Below are 16,054 nucleotides of genomic sequence, written 5' to 3' on the forward strand. Positions count from 1 at the left end.
GCTGTCAATCAACCTCATGTACTCACTGCTAAATGTGCTAATGGCAGAGAAACAGCTTACCGTTTACCCGCCATCATCGGTGGCCATGCTAACTAGCCTAGCATTCACGACAAGTTATGTTGCGCTGCACTTAGTAGCTAATACCATAACAGTGCCTGAAAAGAATGCTAAGGGTAGTTAGCATAGCCACTGGTGACAGAGGATAAATGGTTTCTTGTAATGGTAAGTCGTTTCTCCATCATTAGCACATTTAGTAGCAAGTACATGAGATTGACTGACAGCAATAAGACCATCTTCTGGGCACTGATGGATTGTTTTTGGTCAGGAGTCGTGCCTTTCTTCAAAAGGCGATAGCTCAGGGAGGAGCTGATTAGGGCTGTTGTAAAAGTATAATTTAGTAATCGAGGTACTCGAATCAGCTGGAAGAAGCTGATTGATCTTTTTACAGATTATCTGTCTCGTATTAAACTGTCACAACATGGTGACAGCTTTAACAGATATGTAAAAAAATAATTATTTTTGCAAGTTTCATACTGCTGCTTTAACTACGTCATGCTAAAATCTACAGACAAGAGTGGCAGTACACTGATGGAGCCCATCACCATCTAAAGGGTGACTGGTGGTGGTGGCAGCATCATGCTGTCAACCTTTTATTTCTGGAAAAAAAAATTGTACCTACAGAAAACTTACACCTGAATTAAGGTCCTAAAATTCCCTATTTAAAGTTCAGACTTGAATTAAATTGAGAATCATTGTGAAAACTTGAAAACTGATGTTCCTCACATTTAATTCTAATTTCATTTATTTTCCTTACACTTGATTTTCTGCATTATAAAATCCAAACAAAATTGTGTAACAAAATGTGAACATTAAGCGGTACGATTCGCTGCATGTTGAGTTTTGATTTAGTCATTTGACTTATAGTTTAAATAAAATCTCAGCTGTTCTGATTTTTAAGTCACATTAACACTACAAGCATTTCTTTAGCCTCGTTACCAATCTAAGGATCAATACTGAGCTGCTGCCTGCAACCGATCCAGCAATACTCCTAACAGAGCTGCATGCTTGTAGAAAATGGAAGTCATGTGTAGACTGAGACCTTTGCAAAACCTTTCATGATTTTTTCATGGTGTTAATAGGTTATGATGAATTGCCACCTTGTGTAAAAGGAGAGAAGGAAAAAAACGCTCTGCAAGGTTAATGTCAGACATTTGCGTCAGAACAGCCTCGTCTCTGTTTGACTTCTGCACAGCGACCTTGTAGATTCATTAGACTGGGGCAGAAACAGGCAGGATGCCCTCTACTGCTAACAGACCAGACTTCATGTAGGTTTAGTCAACATTCAAATATTTAACATGCAGATCGTGACATAAGTATCAGAGGAAAGTTAATAACTGAACGTTTGGAGTATTTAAATTTGCTGTTTTTTTCTCTAAATCTGCTTGTAATGAAGAGTAAAAGCAGGATTTTGTATCCCTCGTGTGAGTGTATAATACTTTTTGAAATACTAGAAGGCGGGACAAAAGATGTAGCAAACATGAAATTGTCTTTTCTTTCATACATTAGGATAAAGACTATAAAAGGATGCGCTACCTGCAAAAGAGCAGCACCAAAGATTTTCCGCTGAACAGAAACAGCCTCCACCTGAAGGAATCTGATGTTCGCCTCCATTAAATTAAATTTTTCCAGGTTTTCTTGGACTCCAAATACCTCAGAACTGTCCATGGAGTAGAGGCAAGCTGCCCAACAGGAAGTGTACCGACGACTAAACTATCAGTGTTAAATAAATCTTTAATGGGATTTGATGAGATGATTTCATTATATTTGTACTGAGCTGTTTTAAACATTAAACCGTTGCCCTGCAATAACCCTGCTGTGGTTCTTTTAATGGAAAAAGATAATTTGTTTCTTACAATTTCTACAGAAATGAAATCTTCGGGAATTGTAACACATTATAAAGGTTCATTTAGCTACTTAGAAAGTGAAATACCTAACAGTTTAAATATAAAAATACATACATTTTGGTATTTTTATACATTTGATTTCTGAAATTATTGCTGAACTAGTTGCTCTCTTTCCTTGTAGTGTCTTAATGAGCTCATCCATGTGATATTCTGTTTTCTGCTCAGACCAGTAAGTTCTGGAAAAGTTCAGCTACAAACTCCAGGAAGTCACATAATGAGTTATCCAGGACAGAGGGGGAACGTTTCTGCGAACAGAAATAATGCGAACTCCTCACCTATCTTCCATCTTCATCTGAGAACATTTGGCGAACTGTAATAAAGATCATTGGACCAGCTGTGGCTTATTCCAGGTAATTATGTCATCATTATGTAGCAGGCGAAGGGACTGAATAACACACACCAGGCTGGAAACATAATTTTCTTATTTATTTTAAAGCAAAATGGCGCACAGTGCCAATCCAACCAAAGTGTTTACTTCAGCTTCTTCTTGGGGCGAAGGTTGTTGGTGTGTCCGCACTTCTTCTTGCGGCAGTTCACAGCACGAGGGTGCAGACGGGCGTAACACCTGGGAGGAAAAATGATCTGTTTTTCAACAACTCACACATTGAAAGATGTAGTTCTGTTAAAATTGCATTAAAGTCAGAATGTATTGCATCAAAAATCTATTAAATACAGAAAAACTTAGATGTGGCAGAAATTAAAATAAGTGAAAAACTAAAGTTATTTTAAGTTTAAGACTAAAAGTTATCTTAATATTCAGCTGTATAAATGCAAAATTGCTTAGTCTGAATATGGCGACTTAAATTAAAAGCAATTTTGCACATAACGGCGCAAATTTCTGCATAACTCGACTTACTTGCGGCAGATCATCTTGTCGCAGTTGTACTTCTGGGCCAGCTGTCTGAGTGACGGCTCAATGATGCCGCCACGCAGACGGAGAACCAGGTGGAGGGTTGATTCTGGAACACAACAAAAACAAATTTTTATACCTCAAAGAGATTTCAAAACTATTTCCCAAACAACTTAAAATACTTATATGTTACATTTACATGAGGAATATCAGACCTACAGAAAGACTCGTGCTTTCTAATGTTGACACAACCTAATCCTACGGATTATTTGCCATGGTTTATGAGGTCATGACTCTGTTTTAGTTCTTCTGTGCATTTTGGGATATTCAGGCCTCACCTTTCTGGATGTTGTAGTCTGACAGTGTGCGTCCATCTTCCAGCTGTTTTCCAGCAAAGATCAGACGCTGCTGATCTGGGGGAATACCTGCAAACACAAACAAGTTACTTATTGACTGAGTCCCAACATTTTAGAAACCATTTTAAATGCATAGAAATGTATATAAACTAACCCTGATTAAAACACAAACTGAATTTTCCTAGTTTTTTCACTTTTCCATTTTCTTCAGAGATCTGTGATGGCACATTTCCAATAAGCCCACAAACTAAAATGCTGATGATAAAAGTAACAAAACAAAGAGAAAGTCGCATATTAATATGAATTAGTGAGCAAACTTTTGGTTCACAGTTGCATTCTTGTTACAGTTTTAAGGTTCGCTACAAAGAAAACAAAGCCAGATCATTTGGTATTTTCCATTGCCTTGGCTGTGAAATAAAACTGACAAACAAAATACCCCATTACACTGTAACTAATTTGACATTTTGGCCTAATCAAACAATTGATTGAGGACAATTTACTGACATTTGTGGTAAACTGAAAAAGCTTCAAGTTTTATTGAAAAATCTTAGAGTTTAGGAATTTTTTTGAGGTACTAAATCATGAGCTCAAATTGAGCAATAAATTATCCCACACTTTGATTTAATTTAAACTTAAATAGATAACATTTATTTAAATCCTCTTCCAGGTTAAGTCATTTGTTTTGGCATCTTTAGAAATGTTGCCATCATACCTGTGATAATGATAGAGTAGAAAATAATGTAGATATTTTTCTCTACAGCTGAGTGCGGTGAAGGCAATAGAACTCACCTTCCTTATCTTGGATTTTTGCCTTGACATTTTCGATAGTGTCGCTGGGCTCAACCTCAAGGGTGATGGTCTTCCCCGTCAACGTTTTCACGAAGATCTGCATGTTTGCAGGCTGGAGGAAACAAACGCTGGTCAGATTTGACGTACGGTTAGCTCTTTCAATGACGTCTCAAAGCCGTTAAGAGTTCACATTATTCTCACACACAATCTACATAAACGCTAATCTTTATGCTGGTCATATATTTGTTACCTAAAATGACATAGATGTATCTGCAGGGCCTGTACAGACTAATATGAAACGTAGCACTAGCCGTTAGCTCGGTGAACTGGTTGAAGGGCCGCGCCACATGCCTGTCGGTAACGTAAAATCTAAATACGATAACGCTAATTCTGTACCTAAAACACTAGTACTACTAACATAACAGGTAATATTTTTAACTTAATACACGACGCAGCAAAATATTCTTTGTATAAAAGTGTTCAATACAGTTAAAAATCCTAAAATAAAACCCGACCAAAACGTGTACCCACCCGGCCGCTAGCTGAGCCTCAACGAAAAGAGAGCGGAAGAAAATGCCGCTGATCTACGTCACTTCCGTTTTCTTGGTTACATTGGAGAAAAAGACAATATATATATTTTTTCTTTCTACAAAACAATTTTAATCTTTAATCAACATTTCACCGCATCCATACATTTGGTTTTAAATTTTTGACATTTATTATTTGCTATAATTTGAAATATTACTGAACTGAAATGGAATCTGACTGACCTCTGCCGTTGCCATGGAGAAATTGATTTTACGTGGCAGGGCGTATGTAGCTAGGTGGTACAGCTAGTAAAACTTGGATACAACTTCACTTATTTGAGCCTCCTGGGTCGCTGTAAATTTGAAAACATTTTTTAAAATATACATAGGTACTTTATTTTTCACATATTTTCAGGTGTGGGTACAGTAAATGGCGTAAGATTTTTCTCAGCTTGTTTATTGAATCAATCAAATCAATCAAATTTTATTTGTATAGCACATTTCAGCAGCAAGGTATTTCAAAGTGCTTTACATCATATCAAACACAGAAACACAATGCAACATAGAATCAACAATCAAAACACGACATTAAGTCAGGTTCCATCAATAAATTTGTAATTGATTACGTTTCAAATACAAGTGGGTTTTTAGTCGAGTTTGCATCCATAAAAGGTTTGAAGGGGAATTTAAATCAGAATGTCGAAATGCCTTATAAAAGTAAAAAGAATTATCTATGTCCAAATGACACTGGTGAATTAACTCCCTTAAAGATGCAAAACAACCTTTCCCACTTCCAACTTAACCTGCAAAAAATAAGAAGTAAAATTTAATTTGTAGATATAGAATGACTTTTGTCATATTCAAGTCAGTTTTAATCACTAAGCTGTCCATTAAAGGATTACACTTTTGATATTTACAATAAAGACTAGTATAAATACTGAAATTGATTTAAAAATGTTATGTATAATTTTTCCATTGCTATTTCTAATAAGCTTTTTTTACTTTATCTTTATATTCTTGCGTTTTCATTCTAATTAGATTATTTTAAAAACTGTGGGAAAGTCTCCTTAGGCCATTGAGGCATGAGCAAAGGTGCATTACATCATGTTGCATCATTTTTTCCTTTGCTTTAAAAGATTTCGCCACCTCCCTAATTGCTACATGTCCCTTTGTACATTTACACTCAATGAAAATGAATTTTTTTTTTTATTGTTGGCATTTTGACAGGTTATTTGACACCATGTCTTGAGTATGTTTCTTTGCAGTAGCAGCAAACAACTTTATCATGTTCCACAGCACAGAAGTTTCCACGGTGAGGCATTGTGGCATTTTTCAAATGCTCTGAAACCACATAACTTAAGCAAAGAAGCTCCAAGAAGGACTCTCTAGATCTGCTGAGACAGAAATTAGCCATATGCTAATGCAACTCACATATAGGTAAACTGAGACTTTCAGCTTGGAGGCAGCAGAACAGTATTCTCAGACCATCAACAGCTTAGAAACCACAAATACCTGAGGTAGGTGTCCCGCTGCATCGTTTTCCATGGATAACCTGCAGCAGAATAACTCTAACATGTCTACAAACTTTCAGGCAAAGGGAGACTTTTACCATGGAGTCCCAGGGATTAACCCGCCATCAGCTATTTGCCAAAACATTTAAACCTACAGACTCAACAATATTCAAGTCAGTGGAGAATGTTCCTGAAACCATCACACATGGCTGTTATGTTCCACAACCTCTATCAAAATTAGTCAAATGTGGAGCTAAACATTTAGGTATGTCACAGTCTTATGTGTTATTTAGATTTTGCCAAGATTAGCTTTTTAAAAACAAGTTAAAAATTGAACAGTGAACTTATTAACCGTATGTACCTCGTAATGAGTATCACTAAAATCAAAGTAGTGAGGGTTTATTACTTGATCTTGTTGTCAGTAATGTTTAACAAACATCAAATCATGCTTTTGTTTTGTTTTTCTCTGTAGAAGAAGGTTTTCCAACGATAAAAGGAGATCCACGCACTTTAAACTTTATCACCCAATACAAAGATGCTTATAAGAAACATCTTCACCAGCGTGTGCAGCCTGTTGGAAAGGTACTTCACAAGATTTATGGCGAGAATTAAATCATTAAGTTCGGAGATAATTTAATGGGAGAACAGCTGACATTGTTTCAGAAACTCTCCATAGCAGCATAGTTACCCAGAAATTCAACATTATAACTGTTATATAAACTATCAAAGGAGCTTTTCAGTTTCTTGGTTAGTTTGTATTTAGATCACAATTTATATATATGGATTGATAAAAATACAACAAATAAAAAAAAGAAAGTAGCTGTGATTTGATACATTTTATTGGTTGTTCACCTAATTTGGTAATGTGCTCTTTATGAACTTCAAATGAATAATCCATGATTTTTATGTTTTCCTGGAATATAAATATAACCCAGAGAACAGGTGCTCATTTGGTCTGTGAATTGGAAAAAAATAGTAGAAAATTACCTTCAGGTCCAGCAGATGAGAGTCAGTTTGGAAAAGTTTACACCAAGACGGCTTTTCGTAGTTTTCTGTTCAAATGGAAGAGACAGTTTGTGTTCATTAGACACAAGTGTGACACATGTGACAGTTAGTTGTTGCAAAATGAACTAACTAACTAACTTACTTACTCACTCACTTACTTACCTTTATCTAACCAACTAACTTTTTCCTTACTAACTAATTTAGTTACTTACTTACCTTTTCTTACTAACTAACTTACTGACTTACGTTTTCCTTCCTTCCTTTTTCTCTTCCTTTCTTCCTTCCTTCTTTCCTTTTTCTCTTCCTTCCATTCTTCTTTTGTTTTTCTTCCTTTCTTTCCTTCCCTTCTTCCTCCTTTCCTTCCTTCCTTCCTTGTCTATCCTGGTAGATGTTTGTGTATCCAGTAGCCCATAAAACATTGTTAGAACTAATTTTAGTTAGGAATCCACTATAAAATAACTGATTAAAGTTATTTTGACTAAAAACGTTTTGTTTGTTGTTCAGCATTTCTCCAGCATCACTATAGGTGACCCTGGGAAAGGTTCAGAAACAAAGACAATGTACAGAGCATCCTACCCCCAGCTCAATCTCACCAGGTACAAAACTTTTCTCCACCTCTGGAAAGTTTCTTTTAAATTACTCAGTTAATTTAAACGTGTCTTTTCAACTAACTTTACTATCTTAAAATGTAATAATCTGTCATTAGAAGAGTTCAGTAATGCTTAGTATTTTTCACCTCAAAGTTATTTATCCCAGATATAGAGAATAGCGAACCTTAAAGGTTTATGCTGTCACGCAAACAACTGACAAAATTCACCAAAACTACAGTTTTAAGTGGTAAAATGTGGAGAGGGATGTTAAAACCTGAATACTAATCATTTTCAAGAAAGTAAAAAAACCCAGATTCAATAGTTGAAGGACATTTCTGAATGTGGAAGGACTAAAGTGCTGCTTAGCCTTAAGAAAACCACTCAGCAGTGGAGAAACTCAATAAACTGTGCTTCAATTTGCAACAGGGAGGATAAAGGACAGACTTTGGATCTCTAAAAAAAGATCGTTGAGTGTTAAAAGTTAAGAGTTGTTCTGTTTCACATTCATGGCTGTATCAGTGCAAGCAGGACATCAATATCAGGAATTATCAGGTTCAGATTGTGAGAGAGCGTTTCAAAGAGCAAGAGACATTATGTTGAAGCGTGGATCAGTCCAAACTTTAACCCCAGAGAGGATAATTAAAGGAGTACTGGAGAAAAAATATTTTTAATTCAACAAATAAAAGAGAAAGAAAAAATCACTTTGGTATGTTGCGTTGAAACACTGAAATCTTTCTACAAACGTTGAAAAGTTAAAGTTTGTTTGCGATATCACTGTGCATGGTTGTTTTCTTTATGGCCAGGCAACGTTAAGTTATTGCAATTTGGAATCCTATTGTTGCTTTTTGAAAAATGTAGATGATCTTGTATTTTTCTTGTTTGTAATTAACAAAAGAACAATTGAATAGTTTTCGCAGAGAGCCGAAGAAGAAAGATAATACGGTGCTCAACCAGAGCGATGTCTTTAAACGCGGCCTGACCTCGACCTTCAAAGATGACTTTAGAGCCCACAAAGTCGGTATGTTTTTACTTGTTATGAGTTTAGCTCTGTTAAAATGGCTTTTAGATACAATGATACAGTTTAACAAGATGAAAGTGAACCGGAAAATGAATGTGGAGCATTTTGCCACTTAAAGTTAAGAAAAGAAGGTGTTGAATATGTTAATTTGTCTCAGTAAATATGTTTCTCAAGGGCTAATCAACATCAAACTCACAGGTAGTCTACACTTAACAAGAAAAACAAAAATTTGGCTGTAAATTATGTGTAATAAATGAAAATCACTGAAGAAATCAATTGACCCTTTGCAACTGCGTCACCTAATCATTCAAGGCGCCATGATGGACTTCAGAAGTGAGGGACGGGAATATTGAACAGAGCGACTTACGTTGTTTTCCCAAGTTGTTTTTGCCAGTTTATTCATGGTTCCTACTTGTTCACGTCAAGCTAATTTGTCGGTGAACGTAACACACCTGGTCGGGGCTCATAGACGGAGGTATTTACAGAAGCTAGAAACAGCTAGCTTACAAACCAACCCGAACCTCCTCCCTCCTGACTGTTGATCTAATTACCGACTTTGCCTGAATTCACACCACATGATTTATATCATTATAAATCATGATATAAATCATGATACAAATCATGATTTATAATGATATAAATCATGATTTAAATCATGAAATAAATCATGATATCATGATGATTTATATCATCATGATTTAAACCTTCGGCGTAAGGTTTCCCCTTACACCGAAGCAATATTAAAAACGTACAGAAGACGAGATGTTAACTGGTTTATTCCTTACATGCTAGGCTACATTACGGCGTGACATTGTCTCCATGGTTACCAATGGCTAGACGAGTACCTTCTCCATAATGCGATATTTGATATCTTTCTAATCATACTTATTAATTATATAAACGATAGTCTTTTTACCCTGTAAGGTGTTCGCTGCTAATCCACGATTTGACAGAATGATTGACGGCTGCTATCCATCGCCGCTGCGTATCTTTCCTCATTAAAAGTTATTCAGTAAAATGACAAATTTGCTTTGCATCCTTGTCTGTTTGTGCAGTGAATCGCACTGCACTCTATGACCATTTATACAGTGAAATCAAGTAAATAAAAGCGATATTAGGCTAGAGATGTCTGTTTTTTGACAGGCTTTACATGAGCGCGTTGGTTGTTTTGACGTCTGTCATGGCGGAGCGGGCCGAGTTCTGAAGAGCGTGAAGTCATGTGCAAAGGGTTAATACTGAAAAGAAGCTACAAAACAGCTTAGGAACCACCGAAATTAGTCATTATTTAGAGAGCAATTCTCATATCATAGTCAGTTTACTAGAGCTGTTTAGGCCGTAAACAGCTCAGGTACCCCACACATACCTGAGACAGGTGTCCTGATTCATATTTTGCTATGCATAATCTGCACAAGGATAACTCTCACATGCTTGCAGACCTTCAGGGAATCTCCTCCCAGCAGTTTACTGGTCACCAGAGAGCTACTAGCAACTTTCAACCAAAAATAAGCATCCAGTCGCTGGAAGATATTCCTAAAAGCATGACACAAGCCAGCTTTATTCCACATCCACCATCAAAACTGGTAAAACCCAAAGTCAGTCATTTAGGTATGTTGTTCACTTTTGCTTCATGATTTAAATGAAAAGCTATGCTAAAGTATGAATGAATGGCCACAGGATTTATTTGAATATTTACCAGATTTTACTAAGATTAGCTTTCCAACAACAAGTTAAACATTGAACAATGAACTATTTAACCTTATGTCCCTTGTAATGAGTAACACTAAAATCATTGCAGCGAGGTTTATTTCTTGATTCTGCTGTTGGTAATGTTTAACTCGTGTCAAATCATGTTTTGTTTTCTCTGTAGAAGAAGGTTTTCCAACAATAAAAGGAGATCTACGCGCTCTCAACTTTCTCTCCCAATACAAAGACACCTATAGGAAGCATCTTGTCCAACCAGTAGAGCTAGCTGAAAGGGTACTACACAAAAATATGGTGGAAATAAAAACATTCACTTCTGAGATAATTTTAGAAACTCTCCATAGCAGCACTGGGAACAGATTTATACAGTCAATTATTATAGAAGTATTAAGCTAGAATGTGGCTGAATGAAGTAGTCTGATCAGCTTTAAAATGTATGAAATAATTGTTTCTGGTGAAAATATCTTATAGAAATTTACAATTAACACTAGATTAAAAGTTTTTCTTGTTGTATTTTAGCATTACTCCTCCGTCTGTATGGGTAATCCTGCAAAGGGTTCAGAAACACAGACATCATATTCATCGGCATTCCCTCAGATCTCTGTCAACAGGTCAGAAAGTTTTCTGGAAGGTTTTTTGTAAATGACTCGGTTTATTTTAAAAACACAACTAATTTCATTATGTTGAAAGGTAATAATTTGCCATTTAGTAAAACATAAACAGTCATGGGGAGAAATGTTAAAAGTTAAATAAATTAGAGTCATAACTAATCATTTTCAAGGAAGTAAAATAGATGGAATGGTGGTCAGGAACGCTTGAATGTGAAAGATTAAAGTGTTGTCTTTTCACTCAGCAGTGAAGAAACTGAATAAACCGCTTCAGTTTGCAGCAGGGAGGATAAAGAACAGACTTTGGATCTCTAAAACAAGATAGTTGAGTGTTTAAAGTAAAGACTTGTTCTGTTTCACATTCATGGCTGCATCAGTGCAAGCAGGACATCAAAATCAGGAATTATCAGGTTCAGATTGTGGAAGAGCGTTTCAAGGAGCAAGAGACATTAAGTTGACGCGTGGATCAGTCCAAACTTTAACCCCACAGAGGATAATTAAAAGTTATCCAGTTTAAGATTGACAACTTTTTACTGCAATAACAAAATAAAAAGGAAAAACATTTTGAAAAACTGAAACCTTTAATATCTATGTATTGTTCGGCACCATTAAATACTTATAAATTGGAATCTTTTTGTTGCTTTTAAAAAATGTTGGTCATCTTATATTTTCTTATTAATGAACAAAATAATGATTGAAACTTTTTTACAGCCCAACAAAGCCGATAATTCAGGATGAGTTGAGACCCAGATATGACTACAAAGACAGCTGGGCCACCTCCTTCAGAGATGAATTTAAATCCCACAAAGTTGGTACGTGCTTCCTCATTTTGACTTCTGTCCTGCTGAAATGGCTTCCGGATATAATAATGCAGTTCACTCAGTGAATTAGACACAGACAGCTTTACAACAGTGAAACTGTGGAACATTTGGCCATTTACAGCGAGTAGAAAGTGTTGACTATGTAATTTTTCTCAGTAAACATGTTTCTAATGGTCTTCCAACAATAACTGAGGAAATCTACCCACAAAAAGAAACCTGCAAAAATTAGGCCCTAAATTATGTGTAATAAATAGAACATGGGAAGAAAAAACATATTTTAAAAAACCTGCAAAATAGCTTAGAAATCCAAAAAACCAGCTGAGATCTGTCAGCATTTAGATAGCAATCCTGCTCTTATTTTCAGATGAGAAGAGCTGGTTTAGGCCAGACTGATAGTTGATAATCAGGTTTCTCATTATATACAAATCAATAAAAGCAAAAAACTCTGTGAAGATCTCGGCATCCTTGCTTTTGCAAAACCTTCATAACAGTTGATCCTGATGTTTAAACTCCTGAATGTTCCCAGTCATTCTGCTGCAAAAACTGAAGAAGCTGAGTTTCCTCGAACTTTAACTCTCTTTGCAACAAGAATAAACAATGAAAAAAGCAGAGAAACCATTGAAAACGATGGTTGGTTGGGTTTAACAGATGTATTGCCAATAAACATTTTAACCGCTAGATGTAGAGCACTGTTAAACACTTTTCAACATCCAATTTTTTAAAATAAAATATGGAGATGTTTTAAGTGACACTCATTTTACTTTGTTATGTTGTTTTTGAATGGTGTACATCTAATGTTCTACCAGAAAGAAATATCTTGGTTTAAAAAAAAGCATTTAAATCTAAATCCTCCAGCAGTGTGAATAGGTCTCGCTTTACTGTAACTTGGAGGTTTCTGGTGTGAATTTCATGTCAATAGATACAATAAAACTAATTTTTCCAGCTATATTTACATCTAGACTCAACACAACTAAAGTTTTACAATAAAAAATTATGTGTGACTCTGTACCACATTATATATAGCAACATTTTATGAATAAATCGAGTCAACTGATAAAATATTAGCGCATTAATTAATCTAATTTTGTTTCGTTGACTACAGAGCCTATTGTCATAGTAAAACCAGCCCAGTGTGCCAGCTATCTGCCCTTTGTTGACACTAACAAGGAGCAAAGCGGAGAAAAGATTCATGTCACCACCAACAGCATCTTCTTCTCAAGTGTAAGCTTATTAATCTTACTTTTTACAGTTTTTATGTATTTATATTACCACAAACATGACATAGTTCTTAATTCATAACTGTTAAATTCATAGAGCCTGGGAGTTTTATTTAATGTAAATTATTTTGATTCAGTAATCTGAAGGTGTCACATTTTACTGACACTCCAGCAGAACGGCTCACAGCCTCCAACGAGTTTACCTGATCCAGGCTTGATTACGAAAAGTAACGTCTATTTTGGCCCAGAAAGTGTGTCAACAGAAAGCTACAAACCCCAAAAAACTGAGCAGAGCATCCATCAGGAAGTAGATCAACCCAAAGTAACTACCTATCCGAAGAGTAACATTCTGACCGGACCAGGTATGTGTAGAAATAGTAATAATAATAATAATAAAAATAGTAATAATAATAATAATAATACTTTGTTGACTTCCTTGTTTTTCAGATTTGGGGCCAAAAATCACCATCACAATGGCTGACTACAAGCCTAAGAAGATCACCCTACAGCAGCAGTGTGAGTCGCAGCAAAAGGTGAGGAATCACAAAATAAAATCCCCCATCAAACTTCCTGCCGCAGTGACTGATAACACTGCCCTTATAAAAGCTCCAGTGCTTACATCTCTGCATGTGCAGGAATGTCTAAGCTTGGTGATTAATCTGCTCTCTGTAAACCAAACAGACCAACTTCAAGTTCCCGCTGGGCGACATGGATTTCAGCACAAACCACAAGGATGACTACATTGTGAGACCGTTGTTTCCACCGCCTGCTCAGTACGACCAGCGCTACAGCAATGTGAAGCTGAGATGACTGTGAATCAAAGCAGGATTTCAATTCCTAATAAATATTTCTGAACATTTTTAAGACAGTAAGAAGCAAATATGCAATGTATTTCAATAATTTGAGGTATTTTGATGTTTTCCAAATATTTTCTAAATGTTACGTTAGAAGTCAAGGAATGTCGGAGTCAGACCAAACTTGGGATTTAAAAGTTGCTTTTATTTTTCCACTTGAACATGTAGCCTACAAAGCAAAATAAGGGATTAAAAGCCAGACTCTTTGCGGGGGAGAGCCCATATTTACGGTGCTTTTACACCTGATAGACTCGGTCAGACTGGGGGCCAAAATTACAACATTTGCTACATTTTCAGCTGCTGCGGTTTGTTTTCACACTGTGCTGTATTAGACGATTCAAAGTCTTTAAAATAATCGGTTCCTGGGCGCGGTGGTGGCGAAGAGGTAAAGCGTGACCCATAAGTCCTCGACAGGTTTGAATCCCGGCCAGATCATCTTTGCTGCATGTCTTCTCTCTCTCATAGCACACTTTCCTGTCTAACAACTGCTAATAAAGGCAACCAGAGCCAACAAACCAGAGCCCCTATTTGCCTGTGGGGGCGCTGCACCAAGAAGCACTAAAGGAAACGACACAAAAACCTCTGAAGAAGACTTGATTGCAACTTCCTTCTTCAGGAAAAGTAAACAAAAATTGAGTGGCGTCTGGTTTTAGCAGTTGCAGGATTTCTGTTTTTTTTCTTTGGCCAAAAACGACGAGCTGTTTCTCCTGCCATATTTACATTTGTTTTGGTTGTTCTTACCCAGAATGCTCAGCGCTATAGTCTGCTTCCTGCTTTTGGAGCCGTCTCCAGTCCGCTTGCATCCACATATGCTTTCAAATCACATCAGAGTTCACATCAACCGAACCGAGACCGAGCTTTTTAAGTGCACCAGAGTTTGTTTTTTTTGGTACAGGAGTTCGGTTAACGTGGACTGAACAGGGCTGGTGTGAACGCAGCCTTTGTGTTCCCAGATCCTCTAGTCTTTTTAGGAATAACAAAGACTTAAATTGTTCACCTCACCAACCCGACTAAACGTCTCTCTTACAATGAACTGCAGACAAATTGTCAGAATCCAAATAAACCAATTCCCAGAAAAGTGAAATATTGAAGCAGAGAGCAACCACTGCTTTAGCTTAAGCATAAACTGTTAGCATCTCCTTCAATGGAAGCAGCTTCAAATATTAATGTGGTTTTTCCTCTCTGAAGGCACTTAGAAGTGCTAAGAAGGTTACTGTTTTGCAGAAAGATCCCCTCCTGGCTGCCCTACACCTCCACCCTGTTTACACTGTAAATTTATGTGAGCATTGAAGGTTACTGTCTGCCGATAAAAACAAACCATGTTGAAGCAATAACAGAGCCCTGAGCCTGAGAAGGTGAAAAAAGGGGGAATATTGACAGGAAGGTGAGCAGCTATAAATAAACTGAACATGGAGTTCAACAACACTGGCAAAAAAGCAACCAGAACAGTTCTGGCCACAATGGTCCGGTGATGCAAGAACCAGGTGTAAAGGTCACCAAAACCGTTTCTTCCCAGAAATAAATCAGCAAATACCAGAAAAAACTTTTCAAATTTTAAACATTTTTAATGTTTAAAGCAATTCCAACATTTTTATTTGAAGCCTTAGTTTTAATCATTTAACAATTACAATACAGCAGTGCTGGAAAGTCAGCTGGGAGATTATATTCGAAATTAATTTTATAGAATTATTATTTTTTGTCTGACATTAAATGAGACTGAATTCAGTCTCATTTAATTCAGATCACACAAATTATATTTTTTTCTAAACCACAGAATGAGGGTACTTTTTATTCAGTATAAATGTGTGGGCTGCACAGTGGTGCAGTTGGTAGAGCTGTTGCCTTGCAGCAAGAAGGTCCTGGGTTCAATTCCCGGCCCAGGATCTTTCTGCATGGAGTTTGAATGTTCTCCCCGTGCATGCGTGGGTTCTCTCTGGGCACTCCGGCTTCCTCCCAAGGTCCAAAAACATGACTGTTAGGTTAATTGTTCTCCCTGAGTGTGTGAGGATGGTTGTTTGTCCTGTCTGTCTCTGTGTTGCCCTGCTAGGGACAAGGGTGTAAGAAGATGGATAAATGTGTGCTCTGCGTTTCTTAGGATTGTTTTTCTTGTTCTTGTGGCCAACATTTAAATTGTAGTTTCATCAGACCACAGGGAGTGTCACCAAACATTTAATTTGTCTCTGAGTGCTTTTGAAAACTAGAATCAGGTTTTCTGTAGCTATTTGAATCATGGCTTCTTCTTT

General features: G+C 36.7%; 2 protein-coding genes across 2 annotated transcripts; one reads left to right on the forward strand and one right to left on the reverse strand.

Moving 5' to 3' along the window:
• Window positions 1-2,369: 2,369 nt before the first annotated feature.
• On the reverse strand, window positions 2,370-4,561 carry uba52 (ubiquitin A-52 residue ribosomal protein fusion product 1). The gene is made up of 5 exons (XM_005813959.2): window positions 4,491-4,561; window positions 3,960-4,071; window positions 3,153-3,239; window positions 2,821-2,923; window positions 2,370-2,529 (listed from the first exon to the last, which is right to left on the reverse strand). Exons 2-5 carry the CDS (start codon window positions 4,060-4,062, stop codon window positions 2,436-2,438), a joined length of 387 nt encoding a protein of 128 aa, XP_005814016.1. The 5' UTR covers window positions 4,063-4,071; window positions 4,491-4,561; the 3' UTR covers window positions 2,370-2,435.
• A 5,364-nt stretch (window positions 4,562-9,925) lies between these two features.
• LOC111609729 lies at window positions 9,926-13,767 on the forward strand. The gene is made up of 8 exons (XM_023339783.1): window positions 9,926-10,215; window positions 10,478-10,587; window positions 10,831-10,922; window positions 11,631-11,731; window positions 12,843-12,961; window positions 13,130-13,319; window positions 13,405-13,490; window positions 13,639-13,767. The coding sequence occupies exons 1-8, from the start codon at window positions 10,005-10,007 to the stop codon at window positions 13,765-13,767; spliced, it is 1,038 nt and encodes a 345-aa protein (XP_023195551.1). The 5' UTR covers window positions 9,926-10,004.
• Window positions 13,768-16,054: the final 2,287 nt, after the last annotated feature.

This window comes from Xiphophorus maculatus, chromosome 9 (genome assembly GCF_002775205.1).
Source record: "Xiphophorus maculatus strain JP 163 A chromosome 9, X_maculatus-5.0-male, whole genome shotgun sequence".
NCBI lineage: Eukaryota > Metazoa > Chordata > Actinopteri > Cyprinodontiformes > Poeciliidae > Xiphophorus > Xiphophorus maculatus.

Coding starts and splice junctions, on each gene's coding strand:
- LOC111609729 (XM_023339783.1), top strand. CDS start 10,005: ATGCATAATCTGCACAAGGATAACTCTCACATGCTTGCAGACCTTCAG. Junction 10,588..10,830: donor CAGTAGAGCTAGCTGAAAGG/GTACTACACAAA, acceptor GTTGTATTTTAG/CATTACTCCTCCGTCTGTAT. Junction 11,732..12,842: donor ATTTAAATCCCACAAAGTTG/GTACGTGCTTCC, acceptor CGTTGACTACAG/AGCCTATTGTCATAGTAAAA.
- uba52 (XM_005813959.2), bottom strand. CDS start 4,062: ATGCAGATCTTCGTGAAAACGTTGACGGGGAAGACCATCACCCTTGAG. Junction 2,924..3,152: donor AGACTACAACATCCAGAAAG/GTGAGGCCTGAA, acceptor GTTGTGTTCCAG/AATCAACCCTCCACCTGGTT. Junction 2,530..2,820: donor GACAAGATGATCTGCCGCAA/GTAAGTCGAGTT, acceptor TTTTCCTCCCAG/GTGTTACGCCCGTCTGCACC.